This window comes from Schistocerca serialis, chromosome 4, assembly GCF_023864345.2.
Source record: "Schistocerca serialis cubense isolate TAMUIC-IGC-003099 chromosome 4, iqSchSeri2.2, whole genome shotgun sequence".
In the NCBI taxonomy this organism is placed as follows: Eukaryota; Metazoa; Arthropoda; class Insecta; order Orthoptera; family Acrididae; genus Schistocerca; species Schistocerca serialis.
The window spans coordinates 70140945-70161701 of record NC_064641.1 but is presented as its reverse complement, the minus strand read 5'-3'; the positions used below and the strand labels follow the sequence as shown (position 1 = coordinate 70161701).

Here is a 20757-nt window from a genome sequence, read left to right as displayed (position 1 = left end):
TGACATCTGTCGTTCTTTCGCAGCTGTAGACTCCACCGCCGAAGGGGTAGCAGGCCCCTGAGCGGATGCGTCGTCTGAACGATATGACATCATTTCACTGTCCGAATTCATATGATCTGCGACATCCGAAGCTTGTGGTTCCATGTCAGACAGGTCCATAGTGTTAGACTCGTCTGGGCTCCCTAGAAGAGAAGGGAGCGTCTCCGCAGAGTTTAGTCGGCGCTTCTTGCGGCGCTTTGGCGAGCGTTGTTTGCGGGCCCTAACCTCGGCCTCTGGTGTTGGCGCATCTTGCATCTCCTGCGTTCCCGCCGCCGCCACAATCCCCTGGGGCCGTTCCACTTCAGCTTCCATGCCTATTGTGATGCTCTCATCCTCTTTCTGCGCCACCTGTAGTGTCTGAGATTGGAGGTTGGTCGGAGCCATTCCTTCTGCAGTGGCGTCCGAAGGCGCCTCAATCAACTGCGGCGTCGGTTCGATGGTGCGCTCCGACCTCGGCGTCACCTCCCCGCGAAGTGCCGTCACGTAAGTCATCGGCAGTGACGTTGGTGTGGTCGGATTCTGGAAGTCTCCGCTGGGGGGTTGCACGAGTCTCCTCTGCATACACGCTGATCGAAGATGTCCTTCACCACCACACCCGGAGCATGTCCTGGGCTGTCCATCATAGATGACAATAGCTCTACAGCCGCCGATGTTTATGTACGATGGCACATGTTTTGTAAGGGCAATTCGCACCTGTCGGACACCATTGAGCACTGGATACGTGCTAAAACTTGCCCAGCGTTCGGCCGTATGGCCATATGGCTGGAGTGATTCAGTGACCAATGATTCGGGTACCTCGAAAGGCAGCTCGAAGATTCGAATCGTACGCACACCCAGGCCCGAATGAGCGACGAAAACTTCGCCAATATGACCATCGAAGTGTCGGAATTGGAATCCTCGTTTGGCGGCTTCAATGATCCTATCACATGCTGCGTCGTCAATCATCTTCACGTAAAGAGTGCTGCTCACGATTGATAAATGAATTCCAATAATCTCCGTGTAATTAAGATGCACTTCGTCCCTCAAGAAACGTTCGATTTCGAAAGCCTTCGGTCTTGCATACTCGTTACAGAACGTGAACTGTATCGTGGTTTTTCGGAAATTGTGTGCCATTGCGTTCGATTTAAACAGTAACACACGCGAGTGACGACGGTGTAAACACCGCTTCTTCCGCGACCGTTCGCAGCCGAGACGTAAACAAGTCCGAGCTGCTCCGCGGCGAAAGGCGGACTGTGTGCCCCGACCTGGACTCGAACCCAGGATCTCCTGCTTACATGGCAGACGTTCTATCCATCTAAGCCACCGAGGACCTATAATCATAGTGTCCCTGCCCATTATACTCATTACTCGCGGCTTTTTGCTGATTCCCGTAAGAGATCGGGCGCTGTTTGTGCATCCGCACAGAAGAAGATGGTCAAATGGCCGATGAGCCTTGACTATATTTTATAATTTCATTCTAACGAGCTGCATGGTCACCGACGGTATCTGTTCTTTCGGACATGTCCGAAAGAACAGATACCATCTTCATATACATATACGCGCACAGAATGTGTTGTACCACCCACTGTTTGATTTGTCTATTTATGCATTTATCTGATATTGATACGAAATCGACGCTGAAGCGTCGCAACTGATTCACATTTAGGGAATTCAAGGACACAAAACGCAAGTATCGGTCCATTGTACGCCATGTTCTGACACGCCTACCCCCTAGTGGTGGACTCAGCAACTACGCCACAACGCGTGTTAGCCTACGAATTGAAATTTGAAAAGATGTTCTATCGATGGATATATGTCATTTTTCTGTTCGATTCCCGGCGGGGTCAGGGACTTTCTCTGCCTCGTGATGACTGGGTGTTGTGTGATGTCCTTAGGTTAGTTAGGTTTAACTAGTTCTAAGTTCTAGGGGACTGATGACCATAGATGTTAAGTCCCATAGTGCTCATAGTGACCTGTAGACAACATAATATTAATCAAACATAATTCCTGCACCATGTTGCTATCTCGTTGCACTCCTGATATGACAAACGGACACAAATTTGCGAACAGTCTCCCACTTAACTTCCCATTCGTTTTCTGCAAAGGACGCAGACCCTAGATAGAAAATATGTGGGATACTTATTAAAAAGTACAGGAGTCATTCATACAGAAAAATAACTATTTTCTACAGAAGCAGTATATTCCACTTGTGGTCTGACCTTACAAATTTCCGATTCCGGAACAACTGCCTAAAATTGTTTTATTTAACCCCTCAGCCATTTAGCACACATTGGTTTTTGTGCCTGTAGCAGGCAGTCCCAATGATGCTCACTATTCTTCCACAAACTGCATTTCTGTTTTGAGTATATCTTCTTGCAGGACCACTCGTTACTCCTCCTTGCTTCGAAACGAGAGGAATTTCTACTGATGTTATGGAAAACCAACTGATATTTACGCCAGCTCAGAAACATTTACAAGAATATTATACGAACGTGGAAAACTTTCCTAAAAAATATGATCCATCAACTCTAACGATATTACGATGAAAGCGGTATCTCTTGCTGCAGTCGGGAAATTTTTATTTTTTTAGTACCAAATATTAATGTAGACACTTCACCTAGTTTTTACCGAGTCAGGTGGCGTAGTGGCAAAACAATGGACTCGTATTCGGGAGGACAGTGGTTCAAATGCCCGTCTGGCCATCCAGATTGCGAGATTCAATAAATTTTGTAAATAGATTAAGGTGAGCACCGGGATGGTCCCATTGAAAGATAACGGCCGATTTCTTCCTTACCCTTCCCCAGTCCGAGTTCGTGCTCCATGTCTAATGACCTAGTCTCGACGCGCTGTTAAACTCTAATTTTCCTTCTTTCGCCTTTTTCCTACTAAGGATCCATGCTATAAAACTAAACTCATGCTACATCTCTTAACAAAGGAGTAGTTGTTGGTATAACATTACTGAATTTTGTATCTGTATCACTGCACTGTATATTCATAACATAGAACGCCGAAGGTGAGTAACTTCCTAATGACAGGGATGTCGTCAGAATTCTGTATCATTGCACTATATATTCATAACATAGAACGCCGAAGGTGAGTAACTTCCTAATCACAGGGATGTCGTCGATCTATTACTAACGACAACATTACGAAGAACAACAGAATAGAAACAAAACTGATATACTGATAAAACATTTAATGAACAACAAACTAAAATACAGGGCGATTCAAAAAGAATACCACAACTTTAAAAATGTGTATTTAATGAAAGAAACATAATATAACCTTCTGTTATACATCATTACAAAGAGTATTTAAAAAGGTTTTTTTTCACTCAAAAACAAGTTCAGAGATGTTCAATATGGCCCCCTCCAGACACTCGAGCAATATCAACCCAATACTCCAACTCGTTCCACACTCTCTGTAGCATATCAGGCGTAACAGTTTGGATAGCTGCTGTTATTTCTCGTTTCAAATCATCAATGGTGGCTGGGAGAGGTGGCCGAAACACCATATCCTTAACATACCCCAATAAGAAAAAATCGCAGGGGGTAAGATCAGGGCTTCTTGGAGGCCAGTGATGAAGTGCTCTGTCACGGGCTGCCTGGCGGCCGATCCATCGCCTCGGGATAAGGTTTCATAACTAACCTTTTTCGTAGGGCTCTCCATACAGTTGATTGTGGAATTTGCAGCTCTCTGCTAGCTCTGCGAGTCGATTTTCCTGGGCTACGAACAAATGCTTGCTGGATGCGTGCTACATTTTCATCACTCGTTCTCGGCCGTCCAGAACTTTTCCCTTTGCACAAACACCCATTCTCTGTAAACTGTTTATACCAACGTTTAATACACCACCTATCAGGAGGTTTAACACCATCCTTCGTTCGAAATGCACGCTGAACAACTGTCGTCGATTCACTTCTGCCGTACTCAATAACACAAAAAGCTTTCTGTTGAGCGGTCGCCATCTTAGCATCAACTGACGCTGACGCCTAGTCAACAGCGCCTCAAGCGAACAAATGTACAACTAAATGAAACTTTATAGCTCCCTTAATTCGCCGACAGATAGTGCTTAGCTCTGCCTTTTGTCTTTGCAGAGTTTTAAATTCCTAAAGTTGTGGTATTCTTTTTGAATCACCCTGTACATTAAAGCTGTGTGTGCTGTATATTCCCCTATGTAAATAATGGGTGGGAGGTTAAGAGGCGCCTATCAGCAATCGCAAGTCCTCGACTTCCCTTTTCTTATTCCCCAATAGAATACAGAGTGGCCATATCTGTTATAGTACTTCCTTCATCTTCCTGTGATTAATTTTACAGGTGGCATTTCAACGAACTACCAAGACCATAGCTGGTCAGCCAAACCGTATATGGCAGTTCGCCTGTATACGTCCTTGTCAGTATTTAACGCTATTTAACAAACGGTATCATTTCCCATGCGTTGTTTGTCAAACAGCAGGCGACCCTAAATAAGTTTTCGTGCGGCCCGCGGTTCTCAGCCGTATTTTATAAAAAGTGCTCCAGCAACTAACAGTCGAATCAAAAACGTCACCTAACGTTTAGAGCTTCTTAAGAGTGTAGTTTTCCTACTCAGCAACAAACAAAATTTCTTACAGAGACAGTAGTATCTTAAGATATGTTTAATTTTGCTTGGCGTTGGTAAATTCTGCCGTGAGCTAAGTAAAGTTGGTCGCTTATCTCGGGAACAGAGGACTAGTAACGCGGCCACTGCGAGGTTAGAGGATGTGAGAGGGAGAATATTTTACTGTTTGTCGTCCGGTACTGATAATTCATAGGCGTGTGCGATTCGTACTGATCAGCGGGTGTGGTATAAATTTTGTCACGAATGTGACACAGATTCATGAATGCGCGTTACTGAGTAATCTTCAAATGCGGAACGCGTTTGTGGCAAAAGAATATGAAATTAAATTAAGGCTGGTGCAATACAATGCAGTGAGTTGAAGAAAAATGATGTTCAAAACATAGTCAACATTTTGACCGTGTCTCATATCGCATAGTGACTTAGTTATATACAGTGTCACAACTTTGGGGCGTTGAGGATGGGAGCAGTCTGAAACAGCGAACAATCGGCACGAAACCTACTTCTAACAATTATTACTTGGGGCCAGCTGCCAATTCATCGCGACCTCACTATAGCTAGCCTACTGGGGGCTCTACAAGAACCCCCTACTAGTACTAAACCTCCAGAAATATCTCAGTTTAGCCAGTGAGTCTGTACATGGTGGTATAATGGGCGTACAGTGTAACTGGCCTCGCTTTTCCACCAGAGTTTTGCGATAATTAAGCCAGTCCGCCCTTAACTGACTTAGAACCGCCGCGTAGGAATTCTTCCTACCTGTTATATGGAGATGGCCTCGTAGTTTTATGTCCCATTGCAGAGCCGTAGCAGCGCCGACGGATTCTGACAGTGCAGCAGTACTGTCGAAGTTTTACGTAATGAAGCGGGAAGAGGTTTTTTTTGTGCAAATCATTTTTACCCGGGATACCCTTATGGTACGTTGATTTAAGAAAATATACTTGTTCACACTGTTTATAAGTTATCTATTAACGGCACAAGAGCATGGACTACCGCATGACTATATCGAAAGCCTTCCTATCAACGACTGCCGACTACGGCGCAGAGTCTGTACCTTGAACATACAATCGGTATAGTTCGTATAAGATCAAATATCTACGGTTAGGCCAAAGTTATTCATTAATTTATTAGTATCAACGTTTCCTGGCATTGTAAAATTACTAAAAGATACAGGATGCGGCGTGGGAACTTCCATATTTAAAAAAAAAAAAAAAAAAAAAAAAAATCAGAAAGTATGAGAGACCAATTTAATTCTTTTTTCTTTACAAAGAGTAATATCCTAAATTTTGTTCCATTAAGTTTTGAAAACGATATCTTGAAGGTGGCCTCCGTTCTGCTCAATGCATTTGGAGAGTCGAAATCCGAAGTTTCGGTCCACTTTCTCCAACATGTCTCTGTCGATGTTGGCAATAGCAACACAATTATTGTTCCGTAGCTCAGCCAGGGTCTGCGGACGATTGGTAAACACCAAGGACTTGAGGTAAACCCAAAGAAAAAGTGGCATGGCGCTAAATCTGGCGAGCGTGTTGGCCACTGGAGGTCGCCCCTCAAAGAGATGAGACGGTCGGGGAAGTGTTCGCGCAACTTCGATGACGATGTTCGTGCCGTGTGAGCTGTGGCGCCATCTTGTTGGAACCAGACATCACCCACATCCACTCCTTCAAGTTATGGAAGAAAAAACTGTTCAGTCGCCGGCCGCGGTGGTCTCGCGGTGCTAGGCGCGCAGTCCGGAACCGCGCGACTGCTACGGTCGCAGGTTCGAATCCTGCCTAGGGCATGGGTGTGTGTGATGTCCTTAGGTCAGTTAGGTTTAAGTAGTTCTGAGTTCTAGGGGACTGATGACCACAGCTGTTAAGTCCCATAATGCTCAGAGCCATTTTGAAACTGTTCAGTCATCAGGACATAACGCTCAGAAGTGACCGTCACTGTCTTATCTTTCTCTTCGAAAAACCATGGGCCAATAATGCCACTTGCCAACGTTAGATGATGCACACCAAACAATCACACGTTCTGTATGCAGGCACTGCTCATGAAGTTCTCGGGGGTTCGTGCCACTCCTATACCGCAACCAGACAATTGCAAATCGGCCTCATCGCTGAAGAACACTAAGGCGTCATGAGGGAACTCATCGATCAAGGCTTCACATGCATTTTTTCGTGAAATAAAATCACGTGGATGAAGTGTGTGCAGTTTATGCGGATGTCAACTCTTCATGAACAATTCGTCTCACTGTGCTTTCAGAAATTGCAAGGGTAGCTGCATACTTGCGTGTAGATCGCTTGGGGAAATTCAAAATCGACATCCTGACTCTCTCGATATTTTCAAGCTATCTGGTGGTTCTTGAAGGTCCTGGCTTCTTTTTCTACACACTTCCAGTATCCATAAAGGTGTCCACACACAGAAGAATTGATTTCCCATCAGGAACACGACTGCAGGCGCGATGTTAAACTGTTTCCTGAATGCACGCTGAGTTCTGACGACCGAACGTCCATTGGAAAAGTAGGTTGCAACGGCGAACGTACACTCCTCTCTTGCCCACTGCATGATCGTTACTAAATTAACCTTAAAAAACGTTAAGTCTCGCACTTTTGATTGCACTGAAACCCACGTAAAATGAGTAACAGCCGCTGTGCGCCGCGCGTATCGAATAAGGAAGTTCCCGCGCCGCACCCTGTAGTCTCTATGACCCGGATGACTTGAAGAGGGTAATATGACAATCCTTCATTTTGTTTCCAACGACAGCGTCCAAAGAAATATATACTTGTGATTGAATATTGTCTACCGCTGCACTAGGAGTGATGGTCTTCATGGTCCGTTCGTTCTATTGTTCCGTACTGACAGAGAATTCCATGCAAGTGCTATTTGGCCATTCTGTGCGAGAAAGTGCATCACAGAGTACATTTGTCCTTGCGTAACAACGAAGCCTTTTCTCCATAAATCAATGGCCCAATTAACGCGTCTCACTTTCTTTGAGCATGATGACAATTAGCACGTGGCTGACGTAATATGACGGCGCTTGCGAGAAATGAGAATGTGCGGCTGACTTAGTATTTCGTCACCTCAGTTACGATAATTTTCTGCGGTTTCGAACGTACTTTTATGGCTCTCAAGATCATCTGTGAGGTCTGCATGCTTCGTATATGACTGTAGCGGTATTACTTGAACAATTCATCGTTTTGGAAACCCTTGTTATTGTCTCTCGCTTCGTAGGAATTAGATGTCATCCTACTTGTCTCTGTTTCGTGCTTTTGCGTTGATTTTGTGTTCAAAATGTGCAGTGATGGGAAACGTTTGGAGAAAATGATTTGCAAAGCTGTTGGCCAAGTCTACAGACGATGAAGGCGAAGTATTTGATGACGATTCAGATTACACGTCCTCTGAAAATTGTACCAATTCTATATTTTCATAAGATAAGTTGCTGCATACTTTATCGTTGTATTTTCACAGTTAGTGCTGTTACGAAGGGTTCTGCTCCAGGTACATCGGAAATGAATGTGAGCGTAAGAGTGCTGTGAATGTAATGTTGGACTGTTTATCTTTACATGTTTCAATTTGCATCACACTATACTACGCAAAATTTTGTTTTTATTTTGTTTTGTTTGTATGTGTGTTCTTTTTAGATGTAAATACGCTGTAAAAGAAATATAAACAGAAATAACACGCGTGTGCTTACATATTTGAATACTAGAATTCCTTTTCAATTTTTTTTCTGTGATGATTACTGTTAAATTGAAGTTTCATCTGCGGTATTCATGATTTAACATCATCAATACCAAAATATGCGTATTTAAGATCGAAAGTCAGATAAACCTAAAAAAATTTCAAATTCCAACTACATATATGTGTGCACGAAATATAACTTAAAAAAAGGTTTTAGTCAGTCCACAGGCAATGGCACCTACCTACGAGACCAGCACATCAAGTGGTAACGAAAATTTTGATGACGTTTACCTGAAGTGGCACAAGTTTCCTATGTACAGTTCACAAGCTGTGGTCGTTCTTCCTATGACGAATAACTGAGCAACGTGGATCAGTCGCTAAATGGTTGGACTTGCGTATGGGAGGACTTGACTTCAAATACGCATCTGACCTTACTGATTGTACATTTTCACCATGTTCCCTCAGACAGTTCAAGGCGAATGCTGAGATGTTTCCTTCGAAAGGGCACGTCCAGTTTCCTTTTCCATCCTGGTCCTACCCGAACTTGTGCTCTGTCTTCCTTCTTTGACGAATCGCAGCTGAACACGCCGAAGACGATCTAACACCGTATTAATCAAGCTCGCCCAGCTGCTGCATTATTTTGATAAGCAGCTGGCGAACTGTTGATTGCTACGTGAAATCTAAACTGAGCCGAAGCGCTTTCCTCAAACATTCTACAAGTAAGACTTAGGCCATATGCCCTATCCAGCAAACGTACAAAGATTCTCGCATACGAAACGATTTTAACAGATAAAAGGATAACATTCTCGTAGCCTCGCGGTTCACTATATTGTGACATACCCAGAGAACTGTTAGCTGTTGGCTGTTAGTGACAAATAGTATCATGACGCTTTATGTGTAAGCGAGGGATCCCAGCTCGTTAACACCTCCTTGTTTTGTGGTATGTTTTCCGAGCGCTCGCTACCGACAAAGACTAACGAATACCAGGCGAGGTGCGACGGCCGGCAAGCTACGAGCCACAGAACGGGTTTCTCCACAATAAGAGCTGTGGAAGAATCCTCCGCTGCCAGGCAGCCGGGGTGGTGGGAAGGCAAGGGGCGGGAGGGAAACGACCACATACCTACGAGTCGGACTGAGCGAAACAAAATTTAAAAAAAAGACCGTTCCGAATTCCGAGAATAATAATGAAGAAATGGACGCTGGCTGTTAGGACCCGGTCAGTTTTTTTTCTTTTCTTTTTCCGTTTTCTGTTTTTGCTTCTTTCTTGCCGCGTCCGCTCAGTGGGACCAGCAATCAGCACACCCCGAACCGCTGCCGTTCATACGGCGAGAGCCATTTAGACTAGCTGTTCTCTCGCAAGCTCATTTACGATGCCACAATCCCCACAGACTCGAACATCAATTTTATCTGCTTACAGCTCAGTGTAAATACTTTTCTTTTAGTAAGCTCTGTTTGATATTATTTTTTATTATCACTCAGCAAACTCGAGTACCATTGCCAACTGCGTGGGATAAAATTGTGAGATTCGTCGCGTCGCTGGATTTTGTCTGTAGGCGCCTGACATCAGTTACTGCTAGTGCCGTGCAACGACATTTCTCGCTTCCTGTCAGCTACTGTCCATTTGCTAGGTTGTCAGGCCCATTGAAGACGTGTAGCATTACGTGCCGCTCGAGCAACGGCCTTTTGCGACATACCTGACTCCAGACGTCCTTTTCATGCAGTTCCCTTCGCAACAATCTCGGAAACGGTCGAGACAGGCCTGCATTCACAGATTCATTGCCAGTAACAATTACTAAAAAATGGTTCAAATGGCTCTGAGCACTATGGGACTCAACTGCTGAGGTCATTAGTCCCCTAGAACTTAGAACTAGTTAAACCTAACTAACCTAAGGACATCACAAACATCCATGCCCGAGGCAGGATTCGAACCTGCGACCGTAGCGGTCTTGCGGTGCCAGACTGCAGCGCCTTTAACCACACGGCCACTTCGTAACAATTACTGTCGAGCTAAAAATAGGCATGAAAATGGTATCTCGTTCCTGTTGGTTAGGTTCTTTTTACGACGACTGTTCATACGCCGAATTACATGGTCGCCAGTTATACACCATTCCTCGCATACACACTGAACAGTACGAGTTGGAACACCAGAAAATCGGGCAGCTTGTGACAATTGTCCGCCTCGAAACCTGAATGGTCATGGTAGCTCAGCGTGTTCGGTCAGAAAGCTGGCTCCTCTCTGTAGTAAAAGAAACTCAGTTGAAGAGATCAGCAACAAACTTCGAATGTCAAGTGATGTCCGCTACCACGAAATACTACGAGCCGGCCGGGGTGGCCGAGCGGTTCTAGGCGCTACAGTCTGGAACCGCGAGACCGCTATGGTCGCAGGTTCGAATGCTGCCTCGGGCATGGATGTTTGTGATGTCCTTAGGTTAGTTAGGTTTAAGTTCTAGGGGACTGATGACCTCTGAAGTTAAGTCCCATAGTGCTCAGAGCCATTTGAACCAAATACTACGAACAATCACAAAAAAAGTGGTCAGCGCAGACATATGCTGTGCAAAGGGGCCCGGGTTCAATTCTCGGCTGGGTCGGAGATTGTCTCCGCTCAATCACAAAAAAGTGGTCAGCGCAGACATATGCTGTGCAAAGAGGCCCGGGTTGAATTCTCGGCTGGGTCGGAGATTGTCTCCGCTCAGGGATTGGGTTTTGTGTTGTCTTCATCATCATTTCATCCTCATCGACACACAAGTTGCCGAAGTGGCGTCAACTAGAAAGACTTGCAATAGGCGACCAGTCTACCCGACCGGAGGCCCTAGTCACCCGACATTTCATTTTCACTGTGACCATTGTCACATTATACAAAAACACGATAGTGCCTTTCTGCCATACCGGGTCACGTCTCCCTGTTGACTTATCTTACTCTACTGATTTCATACAACAAAAGTCACGTAGAACACCACTTCACAGGCAAAACTTACCAGTTCTACACCACCTACCGTCCTCCAGAGTGACAAGTGTGTTCTTTTAAGAGGGTGACTAAATTTCAAATTTGAACTGTGACTAGAATAACAAAACATTTGCTTCATTTTTGTTAATTATTAGTTCGTAAATGAGTGTTTTTCGAGAGCTGAGACTAATTAGATAATGTATAAATAACAAAGAGTTTTTGCTCTAATCATTCCATATTAATGATCATTTAATGTCTTAGTACCACGCCTCATCTTCATAAGAAGGTAATTAACTCAAAGTTTCACCATTTTTACTAGAGGACACGTAATCTTGTTCTCCTGTCGTTGCCTAGCAAAATGACAACACATGTACATGTAATAAATGCAATGCTCGCATAAACGGAAAGATATCCACCTGATGATGATAGCATGACCATGTAAACGCTTAGTGCATTTGAGTGTTTTCGAAGAAGAAAATCTATGTATACTAAAATTATTTGTTGATGCTGTTCCGATACTTTTTACTATAATTATTATGTTGTTTTGTTGTAGAACGTTGATTCATTTTGCTAGGTACGCTTCCATCTGCATCAAAATGATTGTAAATGAATTAAAAACGATTCCAACCTCGTGCGATTTACGTTTTTTTCAAATACTTACTATTTTTGCCAATTTGTCGAACATGAAGAGAATAACATCGGCAAAAATCGTAAGTACTTAAGAGAACAATTGTCAAAATACACATAGTCAGATGCGTTTTTTAATTAGTTTCGTACCCCTCTCCAGACAATCATTATGTTGTAGATGACATGTTACCCAGATGGAACGAATGAATGTCCTGCAACAAAGCGAAATGGTAATTAAAATCGGAAACAAAACTTTAAAAAAAGACAGCTTTTAGCCTAATGTATCTTCATTATGTTATGGTTCAAATGCATTTGAAACTTCAGTTGCGCAATAAAAATACGGATTTTTAGGAGGCTAACACGAAAATAATCACTGCTACGAACAAAATTGTCTTATATTTCTGCATACACGGCTATTCTAGAGCATCGGAAACCAAAGATGTGCACAATTGTATAAATACATAATCGTAAACCTAACGCTGTTTTAAGCAGATGCTCATGGGTAACACTGAATCACAACTTCAATTAACAAATAAGACTCACGATGTGCCTCCTTTCTTGGTTTATTACAGCTTTTCGGAACGGGTCCTCCATTATTGATGCAGCGGGCAGCCTATGTCGCGTAAAACTGATCACATCCACAAGACGCAAAGTTTCACGGGAAATAACTTACACTGCTTCTACGACAAACGTTCTTTATTTTATGAATTCCGTAGGTGTAATTCTTTTTGCTATAATGATAATGTGTCGCTCAATGGCTGAGTGCAAGTCATGCGATAACAGAATTATTCGCACGAAATCTGCACATTATTCTTCCGTGATCACAGTATCCGAGGACGCATCTGGAACTACTAAATGCATTGAAAAATTCTAAAGATAATCCCAATCCCATGCAAAGCCCAGTTCGATTTTTCAGAAGGAATTCTGTGTAAAATCGATATAAGTTGAACGAGTCAAACGGAAATAATTGAAAAGGAAGTAATTAAAGCTGACGTTTCACAAGGAAAATAACTATGTACATTGATACACAGAACGGAAAGAGAATGTAAATGAATGTATTTTTAGACGTAAGCAACTCGCCTGACCGAGGTACTTACCCGCTTGCTGAATGAGCTGCTAATGGCCCCGCCCTTCATAATTAGGTGACACGTCTCCAGACATCCTCATCTGAAACAGACGGCAATTTTTCAGCTGATACCTATGTAAACGAAGTATGAGGAAATACTGAGGCCACGTGATGGATGCTGTAAGGTTTCCCAATGGAAAACTATCATGTTTTACTGTAATGACAGTAGGATTATATGGAAGGATAATGCGCGACAGCGCCTATAGATGCTTTACTTAAAAGTTGACAGGTCCGCAATTCCTGTTTAGAAATTTCTGCACATAAGGCAAGATAAATGGCTCACCTATTTGTCAAGTTATCAAGAAGAGTTGAATTTGTAAACCAAAACCAATATGAATACGCTGCCATTTTTACACGTATGGCATCTTTTTCTAGCTAAACACGGAATTATGGCATCAACATTCGAAACTAGTTCCACTACAGGAAGCTTAAATAAATACAGTGGAAGTGGAAAAATGTCACATTCGTTTAATACTATTGGTAGTCATAATGCTTTAATCATCGCCTCCAAAAAATAATGTTACGTAACTATTTTTTTGTTTTTTTGCATTCCTTTGAAATCCCGCAGGCAAAATACCGTAGCAGATTTCTATTAGAATAGCTTAAACAAAACGGTGCAGTTTATTGATAAAGTGCCGTTGATTGTATTCGGTAGCAGCGGAAATGCTGCAGCTGTGTCAAGTCAATACAAAGGACTACTTTATGCGTTTGGATTGGATTGACATAACGTCAAAAGTGAAACGGGACAGAAATTTAATGGTCTTCCTTTATCTATTTTCTTATAAAAATGGTTCAAAAAATGGCTCTGAGCACTATGGGACTTAACATCTGAGATCATGATTTCCCTAGACCTTAGAACTACTTAAACCTAACTAACCTAAGGACATCGCACACATCCATGCCCGAGGCAGGATTCGAACTTGCGACCGTAGCGGTCGTGTGATTTCTGACTGAAGCGCCTAGAACCGCTCGGCCACCGCGGCCGCCTACTTACTTATACGGTGGGTTAACTTAAGCATATTTTACTCTATCAGGAAACGCTCCAATGCAAATATACGAATAACTTACCAAATACCAAATAACACACTTTAATTATTTTGTCCATTATTATCATAATCACTAGAAATTTTTGATAAAGTTAATTAAACATAACGACTTATTACATCAAGATCGACTAATCATTACAGTATCCAGACTACGTGTTTCAGCAAATTTATAGCTATCTTCAGATGTGACAAATCCACTGGATCATCATCATGATATTGAAAAATTCGAGTTACGAACTTTGAACATCATGCAGTGGGTTAAACTAAGTCATGTCGTCACATAGTAAAAAGCATTACCTTGGGCATCCGCAGGAAATTGTCCAGGGGGAGATGGAGAAAAAAAGACTCTAAAATTGCCATTTTTCATATAACTCGGTTTGTCAGTTTCGAATCGTGTCATGTTACGAACAACAATGTACCAGAGAATTGATGGTTACACACTCACTTTCAGAAGTGTATGAGAATGCTGTAATGAATAAAACTTCTGCGTTCCTGATTCCAGGAAGGGATAGGGGGACGCGCCAAGCGTCCCTTATTGCCCCCCCCCCCCTCCCAAATCTTTCACTTAAGTGTTAATACACACTGTGAATAAATGTTCTCAAAGTGTCTGAGGCGTATTGTCGAATAAAAGTGTCGGTCCAGTGTGATTGTTACGCTATGCAGGACATTTACGTAATTGTTGGTGTCACGTCGTGACGAACGATGACGGGCGACTGTAGGCTTGTTCTACGTTCTCTGCTCTGAGCGCTCTACTGTAAATGTAGCCAATGATAACGTTAAACGTGATCGTAGCGAGTTCTTTTAGTGCATTTTTATTTCAACTGTTGCGAATTGTCATCGCTGATAGTGGTTGTAAGAGACAAATTCTACAAATTAATATTGATATAATTTGCGGAATACACACTTTCTTCAAACGCAAACCACGTGAATCGCGTACCGCCACTGTCGCATGGGACCGGCAACAATGCGAACCCTGTCCGTACCTTGCCCAGCGCGTTCATGTTAAAGCATGTACACACATCAAAAAAAGTTTTGCATCACCCTGTTTCCCAGAACTCCTGAAGATAGATGTTGACTATGGATATTGATTGTTTCCCTTTGACTGTTCAGAGATGTCACTAAGCCCGCCCAAATATGCAAACAACCGTACATGAGCAGCGCCTGTTCGACGGAGGGTGTCCGACAGCCGATCAGTTCAGTCATTCCATCAGGAAGGAGGTACACGGCTCGTGTTGTCTGTAGCTCAACCATGCCTAGACGGTCAATACCGCGGTTCGATCGCGTCCGCATCGTTACTTTGTGCCAAGAAGGGCTCTCAACAAGGGAAGTGTCCAGGCGTCTCGGAGTCAACCAAAGCAATGTTGTTCGGATATGTAGGAGATATAGAGAGACAGGAACTATCGGTGACATGTCTCGCTCAGGCCGCCCAAGGGCTACTACGGCAGTGGATGACCGCTACCTAGGGATTATGGCTCGGAGGAACCCTGACAGCAACGTCATCATGATGAATAATGCTTTTTCGTGCAGCACAGGGCGTCGCGTTACGACTCATACTGTACGCAAAACGCTGCGTGATGCACAACTTCTCTCCCGACGTCCATGGCGAGGTCCACCTTTGCAACCACGATACCGTGCAGTGCGATACAGATGGGCCCAGCAACATGCCGAATGGACAGCTCAGGACTGGCGTCACGTTCTCTTCTCCGATGAGTGTCGCATATGCCTTCAACCAGACAATCGTCAAGACGTGTTTGGAAGCAACTCGGCCAGGCTATACGCCTTAAAGACACACTGTCCAGCGAGTGCAGCAAAGTGGAGGCTCCCTGCTATTTTGGGGTGGCATTATGTGGGCCGACGTACGCCGCTGGTGGTCATAGAAGGCGCCGTAACGGCTGTACGATACGCGAATGCCATCCTCCAACCGATAGTGGAACCGTATGGGCAGCATATTGCGAGGCATTCGTCTTCATGGACGGCAATTCGCGCCCCCCATCATGCACATCTTGTGAATGATTTCCTTCAGGATAACGGCATCGCTCGACTAGAGTGGCCAGCAGGTTCTCCAGAAATGAACCGTATCGAACATGCCTGGAATTAGATTGAAAAGGGGCTGTTATGGACGACGTGACCCACCAACCACTCTGAGGGATCTACGCCGAATCGCCGTTGAGGAGTGGAACAATCTGGACCAGCAGTACCTTGATGAACTTTTGAATAGTATGTCACGACGAATACAGGCGTGCATCAATGCAAGAGGACGTTCTACTGGGTATTAGAGGTACTGGTGTGTACAGCAGTCTGGACCACCACCTCTGAAGGTCTCACTGTATGGTGGTACAACATGCAATGTGTGGTTTTCATGAGCAATAAAAATGTCAGAAATGATGGTTATGTTGATCTCTATTCCAATTTTCTGTAGAGGTTCCGGAACTCACGGAACCGAGGTGATGCAAAACTTTTTTTTTTAATGTGTATATATAGACATGTTGGTAGAAGGCGACAGCATTACACCTATTAGAGTGCTGGAGTGCCCATGTAAAAAATGAAAAATACAGGGAATTTAAAAACTAGAAAGTATGCATACAGTAATTAAACTTTGTGACGATTCCAGACCTTTGTATGAGAAATCACTTTCGAAGATATCCACCACAACTTCGCCTGAAAAGTATTAGGTCGGCCACCACAAAGTCTATAACTTTTAGCAAAAATTTATTAGAAAAAACCTTGAAAGCAACGAAATTTCCTTTTAAATAAGACGAGAATCAGTTTTCTAGCATTAATGGTTTCCATTGTAGGATCATATACGATGTTATCATGTGGGATATTATCAACTAGAGCGGAAACCTTGCCAATCTCTTTTCTTGCTAACTGGTAATTTTTAGGGTCTAGGAGGTCCTTCGCAAAAATCTAACTTGTAATCACTCTAATGTTTCATTCTAGGTCTGCAACAATGGTCCCTCAGAAAAGGTAAACAATGAAGAATCCTAAAAAAGGGAAAAGCTCTGAAATAAAAAAAAGTCAACCACTGCTATCAACTTTTGGCATGTAGTTAATATAATGTATGACAGTAAATTCATCATGCTGCAAATGTGTAACTGCAGATCTGTGAGGACATAATAATGTGTGTTGCTTTTACTGACTCACTAGTTATTTTTTGGTGTTACAAGATCAAGTTTAATACAGTTTTTGTTTTACAAAACAAGGAGAAAGGATAGTGTGCTGCAACTGGACTCAAAATCCATCCTCTCAAGCATCTCGTGGTTACCTGTCAGCACATATACAAATCAATTGTTCTTTATGACATCAATATAATAGAGGGAAACATTCCACGTGGGAAAAATTATATATAAAAACAAAGATGAGGTGACTTACCGAACGAAAGCGCTGGCAGGTCGATAGTCACACAAACAAACACAAACATACACACAAAATTCAAGCTTTCGCAACAAACTGTTGCCTCATCAGGAAAGACGGAAGGAGAGGGGAAGACGAAAGGAAGTGGGTTTTAAGGGAGAGGGTAAAGAGTCATTCCAATCCCGGGAGCGGAAAGACTTACCTTAGGGGGAAAAAAGGACAGGTATCCACTCGCACTCACGCACATATCCATCCACACATACAGACACAAGCAGACATATTATTGTTCTTTAGATCAACAATAAATAATAACACAAACTGACTTCACTGACAGAAGTTCTCTGACGTTATTTGAATTCTAGATATAGCACCTGAAAAAATGGAAAATTTAAGACAGCATTTAAGCACACAGATAAATTAATTAGTAAGGTAAATAAATATGTTATCATTTATGTGATTAATGACCTAAATTTTTTATGTCTGGACTTCTAGACATGTGTTAGCAGCAACTGCTAGAATCTGAATTAGGCACTTAATAATAAGAACATAATGCTTAACAGTCTTAATTACTGTAAGCAGATGATAACTTAAAAAAACCTTCTTTTATTGAACAGAATATGTCTCATGTATCAGAAAAATGCTTGACACCCTTGTACTTGCAAAAGATTAAAAGAGAATGTGTTTAGTGTCATCGTACAAATACTTTTTCTGTAGCATATCATGGTTTTTTGGTCAAAAGATTTCGAAATGTTGTAAGAAATTGTCAGCAAAACAGTTGTTAAAGTCAGCTCCTTTGTTTGCTACAGACTTTCATTTATGTAATTGAGTGCAGATTCCTCTACATCTGTACTTACCAATTACAAAAGGCACATTATTATAAAATGTATCAATACATGGATGGAGCATCTTTGATAGTCACAGATCTATGGAAGGTGGCTTTCTGTCTTCATGGAGAATCTGAACACTTATTTCAAAACCACACTTTTAGCAGAAAGATCTACCTAATATTCTTTTCATATGAAAACAACAAAGCAACTTTTTAAAATCACTTTTAATGTTAGATTATGCCATAAAATTTTATAAGTTAATCAAGCCACAAGAAAAACCACAGTTCTTCCTGTGATCTGTGTAGGGACTATACCATGGACTAAGTTAATTTATACATCTCTTTTTATGCTTCAGACTAATGTTGGGCCAATTCTGCTATCAGTGAATCCTTATCATGATGTTGGGAACCCACTGACACTAACAAGCACAAGAGGCATAGCAATGAGCCCAAAGCTCCTAAAAGTTGTTCAGGAGGCAGTCAGGCAGCAATCTGAGACTGGTTACCCTCAGGCTATTATACTCTCAGGTAAGAATATGACGCTTTTCACAATAGATACAGTTTCCTGTCTTTATTTTAGTAAGTTATTGTCACTGTGCAATTTCCATTATCTCAATGTTAAATTAATTCTACAGATGTAACATTTTGAATATTTCTATTGATTGTGAGAACTGGATTGGTCATTATAATATATTTGTAGAAACACATACATTCTTGAAAAAGTTATATGTCATCTTACTTAACAATGCCATATTATATTTTATATTGAAACATACACAATATTAACAGCTTAAATCTGGCAGCAGATATTTCATCATCACTGGAAGCTTCTCCTGGATGCACATATTCTTATTTATAACTTTCCCTTTGTTCTTTTGTTATTTTTTTAGTCTCTCATATACTGCGCCAATTATTAAATTTTCTGATTATTTTTTTCATGTTTTTCATCTTACAGGTACGAGTGGTTCAGGAAAGACATATGCATCCATGTTACTATTACGGCAACTGTTTGATGTCGCAGGAGGAGGTCCAGAGACTGATGCGTTTAAGCATCTGGCTGCAGCTTTCACTGTTATGCGTTCACTCGGCAGTGCAAAAACTGCCACAAACTCAGAATCTAGTCGAATTGTAAGAATTAAATCCATTGTTATTCATAATTTGTATTTATTTGGCTTGATGTGCTAGCTACTAATGACAAATGTATATCTTTTACAATGCAAATTACTTTTGTAATGAGGTGTTTCTGGGCGGACTTGTTCTGAACAACTTTATGATCATGAGATAAAGAGGATACACTCAGTAAATGACCAAATTAGAAACTATAAAGAAATAAATTGTAAATCAGTAATTGAATTACGTATTGATGTGACAGGAAGCAAGGAGAGACTAGGTCAAGGTGAAAAATACTTAAGCAATGGGAAATAGAGTGAAAGGCAGGAGAGGAGCTAGTTCAGGTGAGAAGTCAGATAAGATACTCTGTTTATTTCATACAATTACAGCAAGGAGATCGTCATGGAAGATACTTGCAGAACTGTAGGTTGTGGCAGGTGATAAAATGATGCTTTAAGGAAGCTATGATAAAGTAAAGAGAAGATGGAAAAGAAAAAGTGAGATAAGTAAAAGTGAGGAAAAAGTAAGAGAAGAAAGAGATAACTATATCATAATAATAATTAAAAATAAAGTTATACTTAGAAGTGAGAACAAAAGCAGAAAGAAGTGGAGGCAGATCAGGTTCAGCAACAAAATATGAAGACCACATGTAGCAGTGTTTTATTGCTCCCACCTGTTTCAGTGTCCTTCTGTTGTTTTATTACTTTCTTTACACCCATTTTCATGTTCAGCTCCCACAGTAGAAATAAAATAGTATAGAAATTTGTAAATGAAAGAAACATTGTACATGTAATCCACTGAGTCACAAATATTATGAGTACATTGGCCTCTCACTGCCATGATGCAAGAAAACAATGTAAGAGCACAATATCATTTAACAAACTCATGCTGGATGCCTTTAGATGTACTGTAATACATTGTAATTTTGAAATTCATCGCTGTTTTGTTCAAGGTTTCACAGACATCTTCACTTCTGGTCACTAAAATTGCTGAATTGACAAGCTAGCATGCATCAAACAAATTTGCATGACGTCTACTACATGCTCGGATGTGCAAATGATTAGACATGCAGCCCAACTGCACATAATGAGTAGGCATAACACTGCTTGTAAGGAAAGATTGTGCAGTGGATTTCTCATTCAGAAATCACTTTTTTATGTTGGTTTTTGTGAGAACATTGTTTCATGCCTCATGTAAGAAGAAATGTCTTCCAACATGTGTCAAGTTTCAACAGCAGCAAGATTGTGCCCTATTTGAGATTCAGGTTTATTGTTCTGCAATACTGCTTCAGTGCTATGCAGCACCTCAATGGATTCATGTGATTAGGTCCTGAGAGGACAAACATATCACTTGTTCAACTGTGCATGATGTACAGGCATGTCACATATGATGAGTTAGGAAACAGATTTATTTGCAGCAGCATAAATATCCACACACACAGTGTGATGATGACTG

At 41.9% G+C, this 20757-nt stretch overlaps 1 protein-coding gene across 1 annotated transcript in view; it reads left to right on the top strand.

Moving 5' to 3' along the window:
- LOC126474146 (myosin-I heavy chain) overlaps window positions 1–20757 on the top strand; it is a 180300-nt gene that overhangs the window by 14437 nt on the left and 145106 nt on the right. The window contains exons 2-3 of the mRNA XM_050101600.1: window positions 18549–18720; window positions 19148–19320. Of these exons, the coding sequence (XP_049957557.1) occupies window positions 18636–18720; window positions 19148–19320 (258 nt within the window). The 5' untranslated portion in view covers window positions 18549–18635. The remainder of the gene's footprint in view (window positions 1–18548; window positions 18721–19147; window positions 19321–20757) is intronic.